The sequence below is a fragment of the Oculina patagonica genome, chromosome 3 (genome assembly GCF_052425735.1).
Source record: "Oculina patagonica isolate OP01 chromosome 3, crgOcupat, whole genome shotgun sequence".
NCBI classification, from domain to species: Eukaryota; Metazoa; Cnidaria; class Anthozoa; order Scleractinia; family Oculinidae; genus Oculina; species Oculina patagonica.
Window position 1 is genome coordinate 20,789,991 of NC_135760.1, and position 16,129 is coordinate 20,806,119.

The 16,129-nt window shown below is 38.2% G+C and overlaps 1 protein-coding gene across 1 annotated transcript; it reads right to left on the minus strand.

The window, feature by feature from the left end:
* Positions 1 to 4,369: 4,369 nt before the first annotated feature.
* On the minus strand, positions 4,370 to 15,712 carry LOC144647041 (sodium- and chloride-dependent GABA transporter 1-like). Its single transcript, XM_078506785.1, has 11 exons — positions 15,323 to 15,712; positions 13,359 to 13,493; positions 12,252 to 12,549; positions 12,000 to 12,132; positions 10,870 to 11,004; positions 10,279 to 10,382; positions 9,643 to 9,767; positions 8,530 to 8,642; positions 7,748 to 8,245; positions 7,023 to 7,122; positions 4,370 to 6,084 (listed from the first exon to the last, which is right to left on the minus strand). The coding sequence occupies exons 1-10, from the start codon at positions 15,582 to 15,584 to the stop codon at positions 7,027 to 7,029; spliced, it is 1,899 nt and encodes a 632-aa protein (XP_078362911.1). The 5' UTR covers positions 15,585 to 15,712; the 3' UTR covers positions 4,370 to 6,084; positions 7,023 to 7,026.
* Between the last annotated feature and the right edge of the window lie 417 nt (positions 15,713 to 16,129).

A 16,129-nucleotide genomic window follows, 5' to 3' on the forward strand; every position in this document is an offset into this window, starting at 1 on the left:
CTTGTAAACTCAAAGGATTTTTTTAATTTCTCAAGGGACTGTTTTAATTTCTCAAGGGATTACTTTCAGCTGTGGGTGATCACTTGCGATCTCGTGGAAAAAAAACGTGACTTGTCACATTTACAAACGTTATATAACAATTTAAAAAGTGACATGTCAGCTTTCTTATCTCAACGCACGTGTGTCTGAAAGGCGATTTATAAAAAGCGTCGCACAAACAATGGATTGCGTAACTAAAACACGAATAAATAATCACTAGCACTTACATCGTTTAAAAAGTTACAAACGTCAAAAATAAACCATACAAAAAAAACTCGCTCTTTTCAAAGATATTTTTTAAGTTAAAACAAATGCAAGAGATGGGGGCTTCTTTTAGCTTAGGAGCGGTTAAAAATTAGGCCAAATTTGGTCGCTACAAGCGCCATTCTATTTCGTCATCAGCCTAGGTCGTTAGGGGCGTGACCTCTCGTTGACAGCAATGTTGCATGAATCGGCTTTACAACATGCGATCGTCTCGACGCAGTTCGAGTGGAATTTCAGTCAAAGGCAGCAAAATTTTTTCGTATTTCATCTCCAAATATAATTCCAAAGCATTTGATATGGCTTTTGTTTAATCCTTCTTAAGCCCACGAAGAAGCTGTCTTGATATCCGACCCTCGCAGAGCCTAGACAAAACGCAGCTTGAGTGTATCGATTTGTTTACGCCGCAATAATATGCGCAATGTTTTCTCCGACAGTAGTCGGAAATATCCGTATTTTTTTCGTGCTTTTTCGTCGCAAAAACAAAGCGTCAAACGCATATTTTGTTGTTTCATTTGCTAATTTCGCTGCCGTAATCGACTGCCTCGAAAGGTCCTTGCAATGTTAAAGTATAGAATTGTCAGATCTCGGTGAAATTTGCACTGTTTATTTGTGTAATGTTGAGGAATATGTGTATAAATACCCGGCGCGGACGAGCCATTTTTGACAAAATTATATGGCTGCATTTCCTCCGCGAAGATAGGAAATTGTTAAACTAACCTACAAAGCAACTGTAATGATAAGTTCGAAGAACAATGCACAGGATAAACCTTCGACTCATACTTCATGCAAAAAAGTCGGTATCTCGAAGAGACTTTGATTCGTCTTTTTGAGTCGAGCAGATACACGAAGTGTTCGGGCGTATCTTTTCTCTCAATTTTTTTCCGCTGCTCAAAAATAACGCTATACGTGCTGACAGAAAAGTAAACATATTCACAAAACAAATTTACTTAATGCTTAAAAGGATCAAAGTAATACAATAACCAGTAAATATTTTGGTTGTGAAAACTGAATAGCGCTACGACCCCTGCGAGCACGAGCCATCAATGACGCAACTCACGTGGAAAAATAATACAAAGTGAGATTGCTTTACGTTACTGGACACTTATTTAGAAAAAATGCGGAGGTCGGCACTTCATTCATCGAATTACCATGAGGTTGCTCGAAGAGCCTTTGATTTCACCAAAACGGGGACTCAAAAGGTTACATTTTTAAGATACACTAAAAAAATTTCGATACGGAAGGTTTTAAGATTTCTGCGCGGAGGTATTGTAATTGACTTACAGATGGTTTTCAGTTGAATTCTTCTATGTAAGGCCCGGTTCAGACGCCGATCTTTTCATGAGCCGAACCTAATTCCTTGAATTAAGTACATGAAAAGATTGGCGTCTGAATCAAATTAGAACGGCTATTTCAATTTGGAACGGCTCACCCGTTCTTCCCGCCTGGCTTGGCCGAGAATTTCGCCTGTGGAACGTCTTTGGAACGACTTTGATTCAGACGCCGTACTTTTCATGTGCCGATCCTAATTCATAAATTATTATAATGTATTTTGGCTGGTTTTATTGGAAATTTATTAGGAACGGCCTCGGAACGGCCAAAAAGTACGGCGTCTGAATCGAGAGGAGTACTTTTGTCAATTTGGGTCGGTCCAAATTCGAATTGAGTTCGGCTCATGAAAAGTACGGCGTCTGAACCGGGCCTAAGACAAATTATATTCGAAAGTTCATATCAAAATTCATTGACGCGATTTATCAGTTTTCGAATAAAAGATTTCAGGGAAACAGGCAAACTTTTCTAGAAGCCATCCATTTAGATACAATTATTAAAATTTTGTTATCAAAAGTAAGAGGAAATCATCTCATTGGGCGTGAGGCATGGGTAAAAATATAACACATGATAGTCAGTACTTTATAATCTGGTCAGTGCGACACAGCGAGTGTTTATGTACAGTCCAGTAGCCCTGAAGCAATGAGGACAAATTAAACGGTTTTTTTGTACGAGAAAAACGTGTGCTGAGCGCGAAGCCCAAATTTTGCGCGAATTCTCTTTCAACTCTCGCGCGTACCTCTTGTTTCATTCGCCGTCAAGCCCCCTTGTCCCCAGGGCGTGTATTCTTCGTCATCTTTAAAAGAGAAGTGACCTTGTTATTTTTCAATCCAAACCATTTGCAAGACGTCCACCCGCTCTTCTGTCCGTTGTCTGTTTTTTCCAAGGAGTCTTCCTGGAGATCTTTATACGCGTTGATTAAACTGTTGAGTGACGTAGCAGAGGACAGCCTCAAACTCGCGCGGCTGCTGCTGAGTTTACAACTTTCTTTATTATTCGTATACTTCTGGCAATCATCAATTCCTCTTAAGTGACGGCCTTCTTTTTCGGACAGCGCTCTGATTTTTTTTCTTCAACTTTTCCTCGGCCAGTTGCTCTCTTTCCTTGAGTACCTTGGAATACACCTGTTGTCAATAGGACGGGTGTGGCGGCGGCAATGAAATGTTGGGTTGTTTGTGGTGTGTGGATCATCCAGGACACTCATTCGTACAGTTGCTACATTCACCATCACCACTGCCTCCTTGTTGCAATCGGCGCTCATTTCTCGAACTAAAACAAACAGGGCTTTCCACTGGTGCCAATAAGAGAGAATGGACTTCATTTTGTTGTGCTAACCGCAAGCAACCTAATCGCGGTCCGTACTCGTCACTTAGTGGATTCATAGAAAAGCTCGTAAACATTATGATCGTCTGCCTCCGAGTGGATTTTTTTCAACCACTTTAGAAGCTTTTTTTTTGGGGGGGGGAGGGGATTTTTTTAAAGAGGAACTGAAGAAAATGTTCGATATAGTGTTACCCTTACAAATATAGATAGCTAACCGTAAACAGGCTAACCAAAGTGCATATTAGGCTAACCGAAGTGAATAGTAGGCTGAAAAAGTGAATAGTAGGCCTCTCTAAACACAAAACGTTCTGTCCCATGCGTTCACTACGGGACTACGGACCGCGGTGGCAGGCAATCTTAACACCAAACGTTTTGTGTCGGACCGTGGATCACGGTGGCAATAACATCAGTTCAGCATGGAAATTTGTATGGTGACTGCGGACCGCGGTGGCAGTCATTTAACGTAACGTACCAAAGACCGGAATCGAGAAGGCGGCGGAAATCGAGCCTATGATGAGGCCCTGCCAGGGTATATTACATGGCCCAAAAAGTAGCGACAGCACATAAAATAAAATCGCGACAAACGACGACCCTTTTGCAAACTTAAATTCCGACAAGGACAAGTAATTTTCCTTCAATTTTGCTACCGACAGCGACGCCAAGTTTGATAAAACAGCGACACGGCACGCACATTTTTAAATTTAGACAAGCGACACGGGAACCCCTCTCCTGGCAGGGCCTCTATAATGATAGGAAGTGTAAATAACTTATCTGGTAGCTAATTTTCAGTAAGCTTCTTCTAATTTTGTCAGCGTTTGTTTAGTGTTTTCCCCCTTATAATTAGATATCTTAAACAGTTGGGTGTTGAAAAAAGTTTTAAGAATCAAAAGGTTTCTGAGTAAAAGGGGACTTTGCCTGGCCATTCCAACGCCCAGTTGCATTCAACCATCAAAGTGTAAAGAGATTATTGTCTACGCATTTTCTTTTTTTGTTAAAAACATTTATTCAAAAATCACTTCTAAGTTACGAAATCCTTTTGTCAATGGTATATTTTGGTTTCGTGAGATATTGAAGCATGTTTAGTTTGCGGGACTCTTAACTCCACATACGCCAACAAAGTCGGTGATAAAGTAAGGGAGTGTTGGACACGTATGGCCATGGAGGGATACAGAGACTGCATGGTAGCGTTAGATTGATGCCGGACTTCTCAGAGCGGGGGGGGGCAGCAAAAGCGGTAGTCAGGTTTTGGTTGGCGTGAAACAATGTCACCTGCGACCAGGCGTTCTTTTTTTTTCGCCGTGGAAGGGAAGAGAACGCCGCAAAAAAGAACGCCTGATCGCAGGTTAGAAACAGAGCTGATAATGATGGTGATGATAACAATGTTTAGAACAAAGACAACGAACACAAATCAAAACAGTTGGTAATAAAATAACATTTATTGAATAACAAGTACACCTTATTAAATGTTCAGTCATAGAATACAAAGTGAGTTATAAACTTCTCACACAGAGTTTTACCAAATAATAACTTAACCATTAACTGCAAAATGGAAAAAAAGCGAACTCAAACAGGCACACAGCATGGTTAGAATAAGAGCTGTTAAGTTTGAAAAACAGTATTTTGATCATGTGCGTAGTACTTATTTAATTAAATTTAAATCCACAACAATGATTGTATAAATTACACGGAGGCTCCTTAACATTATTGGAAATAATGGATACCACTTTACTTCTTTTACATAATCAAACAACATGGTATTAGGTGTATGTGAATTTGTTGCAAAAGACTATATTTATAAATCCCAATGACGGTATGCAATTTTCATGCAATCCACCAATGTGTTCATTAAACTTTTAAATTACATTTACATTTGTACTATACAAAAACCTCTTTAGCTGCAGTGAGTAATAAACTAAAATAATATTCACATCTATACCTTTTAGCTAAGCTTGCAGTACATAGGCATACTACGTTTTATCTATGATTGAAATTACTATTCAATCTTTCTTTAAATACTCGTATCTGGTTATATCACAGTACATTATTTAGACCTTATTAAATACACGACTTTCATGTACAATCACAAGATTGAATCTGCAAGACAGTTCACAATTTTGTTACCATCTGACAAACTCAAGTTTTCTACAAAGACATCACATCTTGTAGAAGACTGGAGAGTACTCTGTAACTGATTTATTAGAAATTTCCCTCATTCCATTTCCCAAAAAATGTTTTTCCAACATAAATGAAAATGAATATTGCTCACAACAGTAGCAGTGCAAAAGCTGTTTATCAGCAAACAGACACAGACGGCACAGCCATCAAATTCACAATAGACCAGGCAATTTTTCAAACATAACATTTCTTCCGTGAAAGGTTTATACCACAACTAAACCTTGTGTAACACACACCCAACAAACCTGGCTAATATAGATGGTTAACACTAGGCCCAGCAAAGTCTTGCTTTTTGTTTACACAAACCTAAATAATATGTACACCTCTACAGACAGCATTGGTGTTCACACTTAAAGGCTTATCTGTAATCTGTAGCACCAGTCTACAATTTCAAAATGCTTAGAGCATATGTTATAACAAAATAGGTAAACTTTCTTCAAAAATTACACTCTAACTATTACAAAAATTTTTTAAACTCAATGAAGGAACCCATTTAGTTTTTAACTTGAAAAGGCTGACTCACTGATGCAAACTACACACTTAGATTGTTCTTTTTTACAAACACCATCTTTCTTGGATTTTGTAGATGGTTGGTGGTGCTGACCACTTAGACTGTCTGTATCCTACTAACTACGTAGGCAAGCCACACCTTCTCAATCATTCTTTTTTTCCTAGTGTAGCTGGTTACTATGCTTTCTTGCGAGATCTTGCGACAGCAGCATCACGATTGGCGCCTGATCATGCCAACTTCTTAAGAGTCACGGCGACTCCTCCACAGGGAGAACTTTCAATTGCATCAATGTTGTTGCATTTTTCTTGCAGCTTCACAGTCAAGTAAGTAGGAGTACAAGCATTCCTCACAAGCAGATTATTATCTCCAATCTCATCTTACAATTATTATTCTTCTTTATTTACAAAACCAGTAATATCAAAACAACACAACCCTCTCCTGTGATCCTACAAGACAAAGAATATGGAAATTAGTAAATTATTATTGACATACAGTACATGAAAAGATCACTTCCGTTAAAGTAGATCTGAACTAACATTTCACAGAAGCCTTGTATGAGGCCTTCCAAGGGGTATAGTCGACAGGTGACATTGCTCCAGAATAGCTAAAAATGTAGTGACAATCTTGTTCCAGAGCACCAACAGCCGGCAGAAACTAGCACTGAAAGGGTACCGTAATGATTTGATTTAGCGCCCTCCTTCAAATAAGCGCCCCCTTCCGAATAAGCGCCCCCCTTCGAAAGTGTTTTTGTCAATAAGCGCCCCTATTCCAATTAGCGCCCCCCATTCTAATAAGCGCCCTTATTCTTATCAAAGGGCCCCTAATCTAATAAGCGCCCCAATTGTGGATAACTGCCCCAACTGAAGTCATCGACATCGAATAGTAAACTCATGAACATTCACCGTACCGTACATGTATATATTTACTGCTAAAATGAACAATTCTTTTAAAAGTAACTGAACTTTCCACAATTTTGTTACTGTTAACGTTTCTGTTATTGTTAGTTTTTTTAATATTTATTTAAGTTTTGTTTTGAACATTTGGTTGTTTCTTAAAAAATTAAATAAGCGCCCTGTCCCGAATAAGCGCCCTGTCTCGAATAAGCGCCCTCCCTTGAGGTGCCAAAAGTAAATAAGCGCCCCGGGCGCTAAATCGAATCATTACGGTATATAAATTATTTGGCATCAGGCGGGTTGGAAATGAGCGACATCAGAAACCCCCCTGGAAGACCTCTTGTATAGTAATCTGCCCCAACACAACTTAATGAACAGTGAAACACAGAAAATGAGCTTATTCAACGTTTTATTTCATTTGTTATTAGTGTGATAAAAACACAGTAACTGTTCAGTTTTGTTTGTTAAAACAGAGTAACACAACAACTCACCTTTTTACACTTTTACAAGTTCAACTCTGTGATCAAGACCTTGCTTTTCCTCAATTTCTCTTTGGACAACAGGGTCTGGTTTCAGGCAGATATAAAGTCTCTGTAAAATGAAAAATAAATGTTTGTTATAGATACAATGTTGTGCTTTTAAAAGCAATGCAATAGGTGCAACAGGATATCCACACATTTGACTAATTAAATTTTTAACTGTTTTAATTCAAAGAGTAAATCAAGGCGTTCTGAGAGGTATAAATATACCATCAACTCAAAGTAAAACACGGGCAACATACAATTTCCTAATATAAGAAAAGAAAACAAAAACAGTAAGGAATAAGCATAAAGGGAGCAAGCTTTGATTAAGACTGTGGAAGATTCAAAAGGAATTTATTTTATGAACAGTGAACATGTCGCTCCTGGGGCCAGAACCGTTTTATTAATCAAGCTGCTCACGAATGGAACATTTTACCCGACAAAGCAAAAAGCGCATTTGACATTTTAACTTTTAAAAGACATATTAGAAGTATTTGATAGGTTTTTTAATTTCTTATATTCATTTTTTAAAATTTAACTTTTTACATAGATCTTCTATTTTTAACTTTCACTTTGTAACCATTTTTATCATATTTGTTGTTTATTTTATGCAGGGCCCCACTGAAAACCACTTTTTTGTGACGTGGGCTCCCTGCTAAAATATCTTTAATAATGAAGTACAAATGTACACCTACCTCCATGAATGTGCCAGGAGTTCGGTACAACTGCCAGATTGCAATTCCGGGAATGAACGACATGGATGACAAGGCAAGCACCCATCCAAAAAATTCAGCCCATGGTGGATATTTGTAATTGTTGTAGGAGACTCCACCCCACTGGGAAACGCTGAACAAGAAGATCCCTGCCATGATGGCTGGTGAGCAAAACCTCCAGCAAAACCACCACCAAGCTCCTGGACGGCGACCAATCATCTTCTCGATGTCGAGAGAGAATCTGTCTGTGCCATAAATCCAGGCCAAAGTGACGGTTTCAAAGAATGCCAAGAAAAGAAGAGAGACACCTCCAGACTGATAATCAAACAGGTTCAAAACGTATGCACCACCCTGTGTGACACATGGCAGGCCAAGGAGGAAGCAGAGAATGCATGCACCCAAGATCATAAGTTCTTTGTGCCTTCGGAATAAGCGGTACTCGTCAACTAATCCAGTAATGACTGCTTCCATCATGCCAAACTAAGGAAGAAAAGACAACACTTAGTTCAAAGCTTTAATGTTACTGTTTGTCATACTGGTTTATCACACTTGGGAAATAGAGAGAAATACATGCATGCCTTTGGTTTGTTTGAGGACACAGTTTTTGGGTCGATGTGCTCTTTCGCTTTGTAGGAAGACACCAAAAAAATTAAGTGGACATAACATAGATTCTACATAAAAATGTACCAGACTATGTTGTACTAGCTACAAAAAACAAGACATTGCACAGACCCAAAATAAAATATAACAAGTATTTTATTTACCTGACTATCCAGACCCAAGGTAAGCAACATAAAGAAGAACAGAATGGCCCACAGTGGAGAAATTGGCATTTGAGCTATAGCTTCCGGGTACACCACAAAAGCAAGACCAGGACCTATAAAAAGCAAGAAAAATCTCCTGCATTTATTAAATTGTGAAACATAAAAACAAATTACCCAGAGGTGGAGGAAAAAGTTTGAATTTTCTGACCTCCTACTAGCAAGACAAAGCTTCCTAAATGGTAATTTCATTATTTTCCAACCATAAACTGGGAACAGTTTGGGCAAAAGTTGGAAATCAATGACTTTTCCATGACCTGTACAAATTTTCTGAAAGTCTACAACTTTTTAACAATGTGAATCTAGCATCTACTGTTTGAATCACTGTCTACTGTACCTCAAGGAAAAAGAACTTGACAAAATACAGTTACTAGAACCCCGGTAACTCGAACTCGGATAACTCGAACAACCCCGCCAACTCGAACATACTTCCATTTCCCTTGGATTTGAACTCACTTTTAAGTCATTTTTACTCGGTTAACTCGAACTCGGATAACTCGAAAACCCCGCTAACTCGAACTAAATTTTGTTTCCCTTGATTAAAATTTGGGTCAAATTCACCCCAATAACTCGAATTCTGGTTCTTGCAACTCGCCACGGTTGCCCATTGATTAGAGCAACAAAACAGATCACCTATTTGACAGCCTTTTTCCACTCTTATCCTAAGAATTTATGATCGTATTAGAGTTTCTGACGAGATAAGTTTAATTTGCACTGTGCTGTATACTGAGGTGCTGAAAAATCAGTTAGCTATCAATTATTAACTTGGCAAATTAAATATTCAATCTACCCCGATAACTCGAAACCCCGCTAACTCGAACAGTTTTTCGTTTCCCTTCAGAGTTCGAGTTACCGGGGTTCTACTGTAGATGTAATGCAAAGCTTTTGTCACTAAAAACTTTCACGTAGTTAGGTTTTCGTTCAGATCTTGAAAAACAATGAGAATGAAAAAGTAGCCTTTCAGAACAAAGCCGAGGTTGTGGTTGCCTGTTGTGGTAGTTAACATCACACACTGCTGATTTAAATTTGTATTTGCATTGTTGTTGAAGTTCGTACCTGAAGCTGCCACCGTTTTGATATCTTTGTTCAGAACTTGTGCCATAAAGCCCAGTGTGGAAAAGATTACAAAGCCAGCAAAAATACTGGTTCCGCAGTTGATAACTGAAATCATCATTGCATCTCTAAACAAGAAAACAAATACCACTATGTTATTAGTAATAAAATCACAAAGAAAAGACCATTGTACAGAATGTATCCCAAGCCTTTAATGTGATGGAAACATCACCCTTTGAAGGATGACCAACTTGATGAACATGTAGCTCTTTCCAATATTATTTAACTTAAGAGAATAAAATTTGTAACCCTGGAATTAACTTTTGATTTTAATAGGGACCTTCAGATGGAAGTATGAGTATAACAATCAAGTACTATATGTAGTAAGACTTCCAAATTTAATCCAGTTACGAACTGAAGGTCACTAATGATTTCAAAGTGGTCCCACATTCCTGATATTTGACCAAGGGTGCTAGAATTCTGCAGGCACGCTAATAATAACCTTCACTTCTCATTTTGTAAAATAGAATTTGAGTTTCACATTCTTTATACCAAACAAATTAAACGGTATGCTAAAGAAGCTTGCAACGAGCTAAATTTAGGGTTTCCAAGGATCACACACAAAGTGAAAGAACTCACTTGAATACATTGTTGTGGAACTTGTTGTAGCTTCCCATGGCCACCAGTGAACCAAAGCCAATACCAAGTGAGTAGAAGATCTGTGTAGCAGCTGCAACCCACACCTAAGCAACAATGACACATTAGTGTTGCTCTTGAGAAGGTTAAAAAGCTTTTAAGGGAAACACTTCACTGGTTTTTTGAAAGCTAATTACATGTGTTTTGGTAATTCACGTGAACAGACTGCCTTGCAGGTTTGCAAAAATTTGATATTCAACTTCAATAAAAAAGCAAAACAAAAAACAAAACAAAAGCAATCCTGTCAAAAGAAATCATGCACAACAAAAGTATGCACCAACTTGATATACGTGTACCCCACAGAAAGGTATGTAAAAATATTGTGAACATGACGGTCTGATCTGGATAGACATATTTCACTACATGCAGGACAGTCCTCAAGAAGTGTATTTTTCTATTTTGAATGCCAATACATGTCAACTTTCAGACCAAACCAATAACAATTTGGTGGTGATTATGATAACCCACTGATGTAGTCTACTGATAACAAGAGCCAACAAAAACAAACAAGGTATTAAAGTAACAATGGCTTACCTTAGGATCCTTGAGTCGTGGCCAGTCAGGCTTCAGATAGTAAATGATGCCTTCACTTGCATTTGGAAGTGTGACTCCACGGATGAACAGAATGAAAAGCACAATATATGGGAACGTTGCAGTGAAATACACCACCTATGAATAGCAAAGAATAAGACAGTTCTTCGAAGCTGTTTATTTTATGTCCGTGGGAGGCGCAGTGGCCTAATGGTTAGCATGCTAGAATTTACCGTTCCGGGATCAAGCCCTGGCTGGGCTACAAAAAACGGGATGACCTCCGGCAAGCATGTATGGGCTACGGCTACGTGGCTTGAGGCTTTATTGTAATCAGGGTTGGAAATTAGCGCTCGCCCACTCGCCCAGGCGAGTGTGAAAACAGTCGGGCGAGTACAAATCACGGATCACTCGCCCGGTTTGGCGAGTATGATTTTCAATAAATTATTCAAAATAAGAGTTACCTTTTACTTTCCACTTTAAAATAATCTACACTATCTACAAGCTGGTAGCTTTCCAACATTTTGAAATCTCCAACAAGGCAGACAAGGCTGTGTTTGCGTTTGTAAACAGACAAAAATAGCTTCCGTTTGGTGATTTTTACATGATGGACGTGCTTGTAGAAAGTAATACCTCTGGTCATAAATAAACTGACTCGTCCACCGAGCCGCGAAACAAGGCAAGATGGCTATTTTCCCGCCTCTTTTTCTGTACAGTTTCAACACAAACTACAGGAATTTAGGAATACGTATCAAGTAAAACTGCATTTCAACTTTTGAAGTGTGCTCGTGTTTTTATCGTGGAGTAAGGTCTATTTTTGTCGATTTTTCGTTAAAGAAATAAATTTCAGTCTGTATCGCGATCGACCACCACGGTAGCAAAGCGTGATAAAACATGATTAAAAATTTAAGTTGTACATTTTATAAGTGGGCGGAGGGGGGCTAAACTTTCTCTTCAGGATCCTGGGCGAGTGAAAACTGATCTGGGCGAGTGCAATTTGAAGGTCACTCGCCCAGATGGCGAGTGCTCCGAAATTTTAGTTTCCAACCCTGGTAATAATATTTTTATGTCCAAGTGACTAGAATGATTCACAATTTCTAGGAAAAAAAAACCATTTCATTTTCTAATATTATTACCTTTCCAGATGACTTGACACCTTTCCACATACAGAAATACACACCAACCCATGCAGCAAACAGGCAAAGCAATATCTCCCATCTAAAAATTCCTGCATCCCCAATGCTGTCGGTTATGCGCAGAACATAATTTCTGTAAAGAAAAAACATGTTGTTGTGAGTTGAAACCCAGTGACAATGTAGTGCTCAGTTACCATGAATAAACAAAAAATCTCTGACCACTACAATGAAATTGTATCCAAGATTACTTACTCCCAATACTCCAAAGGTGGAGAGGCAAAATCTGTGGCTTTTGTGCAGTTAGAAACAGTTGCATTAGCAACAGCAGCAGTGCCATTAACCAAGGCAGCAGTAGTGTTTGCCACTGCAGAGCAGCTGGATTCTGGAATGGGCCCTGCTAAACACTTGTCAGTGTTCCACCAATTGCCACAAGACTTCCAGGGCACATCCTTGGCCATGGACAAGAAGAGATAGTAAAGACACCAGGCAATGATGATGTTGTAGTAAACACATACCAGGAAGGACACCATCATGCTGGCAAATCCCACACCTAAAACAAAAGCAATCAGATGTCAGCTTCTGAAGTTAAGTTTTGAAAAATATGCTACTGTTATGTTTTTCATGACCTTCATTTATGAATTTATATATTTTTTTCTTGGGAGAAGGTTTCAAGAACAAAAGATCTCATTATCTTTTTCCGTGCCTTTTTTTGTGATCACGGCAAATCTATTTAACTAAACTACACTGCAAAAGTAATTATCAAGTTTTATTTCTTTTCTGAGTGGTCAAAACCATGACACCTTATCTAGTTTCCACAGCATAAGGTGACCAATATTTATTCTCTTCCCAGCACAAGATGCCAACTTATAAGTCAATAGAACACACCTCTCACATGACTGTCACTGAAATTTCATTTGTATTTGGCTTTCAAATAACTTTAGACCGCTTGGCACACAGTCACTAATGGACCAAAGCCCAAAGGTTGAAATATAATCAGACTGAGTTAAGCAGGTTAGAAGTTTTGAACCTTGCACAAAAGTCCTCAACAATCACAAAGTTCTAAACATGTGTATTAAACATGATTGTAACAAAACTCTTTTCAGTGTCACAAATCATTTTATATACTAGTGTACAATATAAAAGATTTCTTGCTACAAGTTACGTGTAAACCTAAACTCTTAGAATTTTCAAAGATTAGCTTATACTGGGCAATGTGCCATTTAAAATCGATTACCAAAACTTATACTTGGAGTGTTAAGGAGAACACTTGACCCAAGAAATGTTGAACTTTTAATATAACATTTCTGAAATGCCAAACAATATAAATTAGTAGTGGTATAATGACTGCATTCCTGTTACCTTGAAACAATGGGCAAACAGCTCCCCATGTCCCAATGGGTCCAAGACTGAAATACTGGCCGACAGCCAGTTCCATGTAGAACATCGGCATTCCACACAATATAAGCATGATTATGTAGGGTATGAGGAAAGCCCCTGAAAAAATAATAAAACAAATAAATTGACTAAAAATAAGCAATTTGATGGCTTTTATTTTTAACCCACTACATTAATCTTAAGGATATAGGTTATAACTTGGGCAAAATGATACATTCCAAACACTTAAACTTTATGAAAAATTGGTAATATCACTGACAATAAATGCGACTTGTGAACAGTTTCCATCACCAAATTTTTTTCTATGCAGGCATGCTTCCAAAGACAATTTCTTTACCAAGGTGAAACAGAACAGATTGAACAATAGAAATCTAGGGAAATATAAATACAAATAATAAAACTGGAACAGGAATAGACAGAGTAGATGTAAAATAACATGTGACTGTGTTTCCCAACACCAGTTATTTTATTTATTTTTACAAATAACACTGACAGACCATGCATCTGCAGATTGGAGTTTCTTTGTAAAGTGCAGATTGAGGTTTAAAAAGAAATTTCACAACCACATCCAAAATCATTTCCAATTTACATTTAGCATTTTATAAAATCCTGTCTAGACATCGGAAGTGTTAATGAATGTTGATCAAACAATGAATGGAAAAAATCTTAGATTTCAGCACAATAGTCACCAAAACTCAAAAGTTCATTTACATCTTAGACATTCGATATATTTATTGATCTTCTTTTATCAGATATCTTCGTTGTATTTTTAAGACGATCAGTTATTGTCTTGGCATGATGAGTGATGAAGCTCTTTAAATTCCAAAGATCACAAAGCTCATTAAAATTTTGAAAATCTGTCTGGTCTCGTTTGGGGGAAAGCAGTAATGTCTTTTTAACCAGCTTAAAGCCTCCCATCGCAAACAGGTTTGCTTCCAAATTTTATCATGAAAGAAAAATTACAACTACAAAACTGAAACTTGTAATACACTTTGTACAAAATGTTAAAACTTCCGGTTAAAAATAATTATGTTAGATGTTTTGTCTAACGCCCTCAAAACAATTTTTGGATAGAGTTTCATTGGCTAAATCGCATAATTTATACTAAAGAAACAGAAAAAGACAGAAATTTTTCGTTCTTGCTTCGAACGTGATCACTTGAGTTCCCCTTCATTTAACAATACACAAAAATGTTAATGTTCTCGTTTACAAACGTTATGCTGGGTTACGTGTAGTCATTTTATTTATCCCTTGGGAAAATTTTGACTTGTTTACTTTTACTACAATGCAACATGTAAAACACAAAAAAGGGCTACAAAATATACCAAGCTGTAAAAAACCACAAGCATATCTACGGGTTAAGAGTTTTGTTTATGATTCCTGTGGTTTTTCTGCGAAAACCACATGGCATTTGAGTTGGTGGGGTAAATTATTCATCTTCTTCACAAAAGCCGTAAGCAAAAGATATTTTGGGAACCAAACACAAGGAATCGCTTCGAAACTCATTGATTTAGTTGTACAACGATATAGCATCTGTGGTTGCATACTTGAAGGTCGTAAAATGGCCATATTAGACGAGTTTTTATGGCGGTTGGAATGACGAACACGCGACGCGGGAAACTGTTCATGCATAGCTAATGAGAGTAAAATTACTGACTGCGTTGATATATTCAATGCTTTCACCGGCGTGGTTAGATCGAAAAGTGTATCTGGTCGCTCCGTAAGAGGAAACTGAATGAAATCTGGTTGTTTTTAACAATTTAACCCGATTTTTAACTGTGTTGACTTGGTCACTTGCCCTGGACACGGTGTAAAGTCGAAAAAAATCATCACGCGGAACTTTCCTTAGCGTAGTAGACTTCGTACTGGTTCAATGAGGAAGGGACGCTAGCTTCCATTCATTTTTAGTCGAAAAATAAGCGACCTACCTCCACCGTTAGCGTAACACAGATACGGAAAACGCCAAACATTTCCCAATCCGACGGCAAATCCAATACAGGACAGTAAAAAGTCGGCTTTCTTTCCCCACTGTTCTCGTTCATCCTCTATCTCTATCACATGAACATCGCGCTCATCGACAGCGCTGCTACTGCCGCTTGTATCGCTGGTCTGCTCGCCATTCGCTTCCTTTCCCTTGTCGATTAACTTCCTTTCGCTCGATTCCATGTCCCCATGCTTGCACTTGTCCATGTTCGTGATTTTAAAACCGGTTTTTCACCCGTAACTCTAGCTCTAGCGGCTCAGTTAGGTTTATTTACATAAATCTTTGGTGGATCCAGTGAGAGCATGTGGTTATGACAACAACGGCGAGTGCGCGCCAAAACTATATACCGTGCCAGCCTCGTTCTGGGGCTCGAATTACGTAAACAATGGAGCCACCACGTAAGTTCAAATCATTGCACAATTTCGTGAATTAATTTAATCAAAACGTTAAAACGTGAATATTAATTCAAAGCTTTTAAAGCGTAGTATCGGCCGGGAGTTTCTGTACGGTTTTTTCCTGGTCCACTCCGAGGAATTTGCGTGAAAGAAGCATCATCGATCCTGTGTTATTTAAGCTGAGATAGTCCCATGAAAAGACATGTTTCGTGCAAAAATGAGAAAAATCTTGTCATTAAATTCGGTTGCAATACATTTTAAGAATTTTTATTCAAGAAAAGCCTGTTGCTGACAGGTCGCAGTCGTCGATAATGGACCTAGGCAAGTTCTGAATAACTTAGTGAAAAAAATTGAAC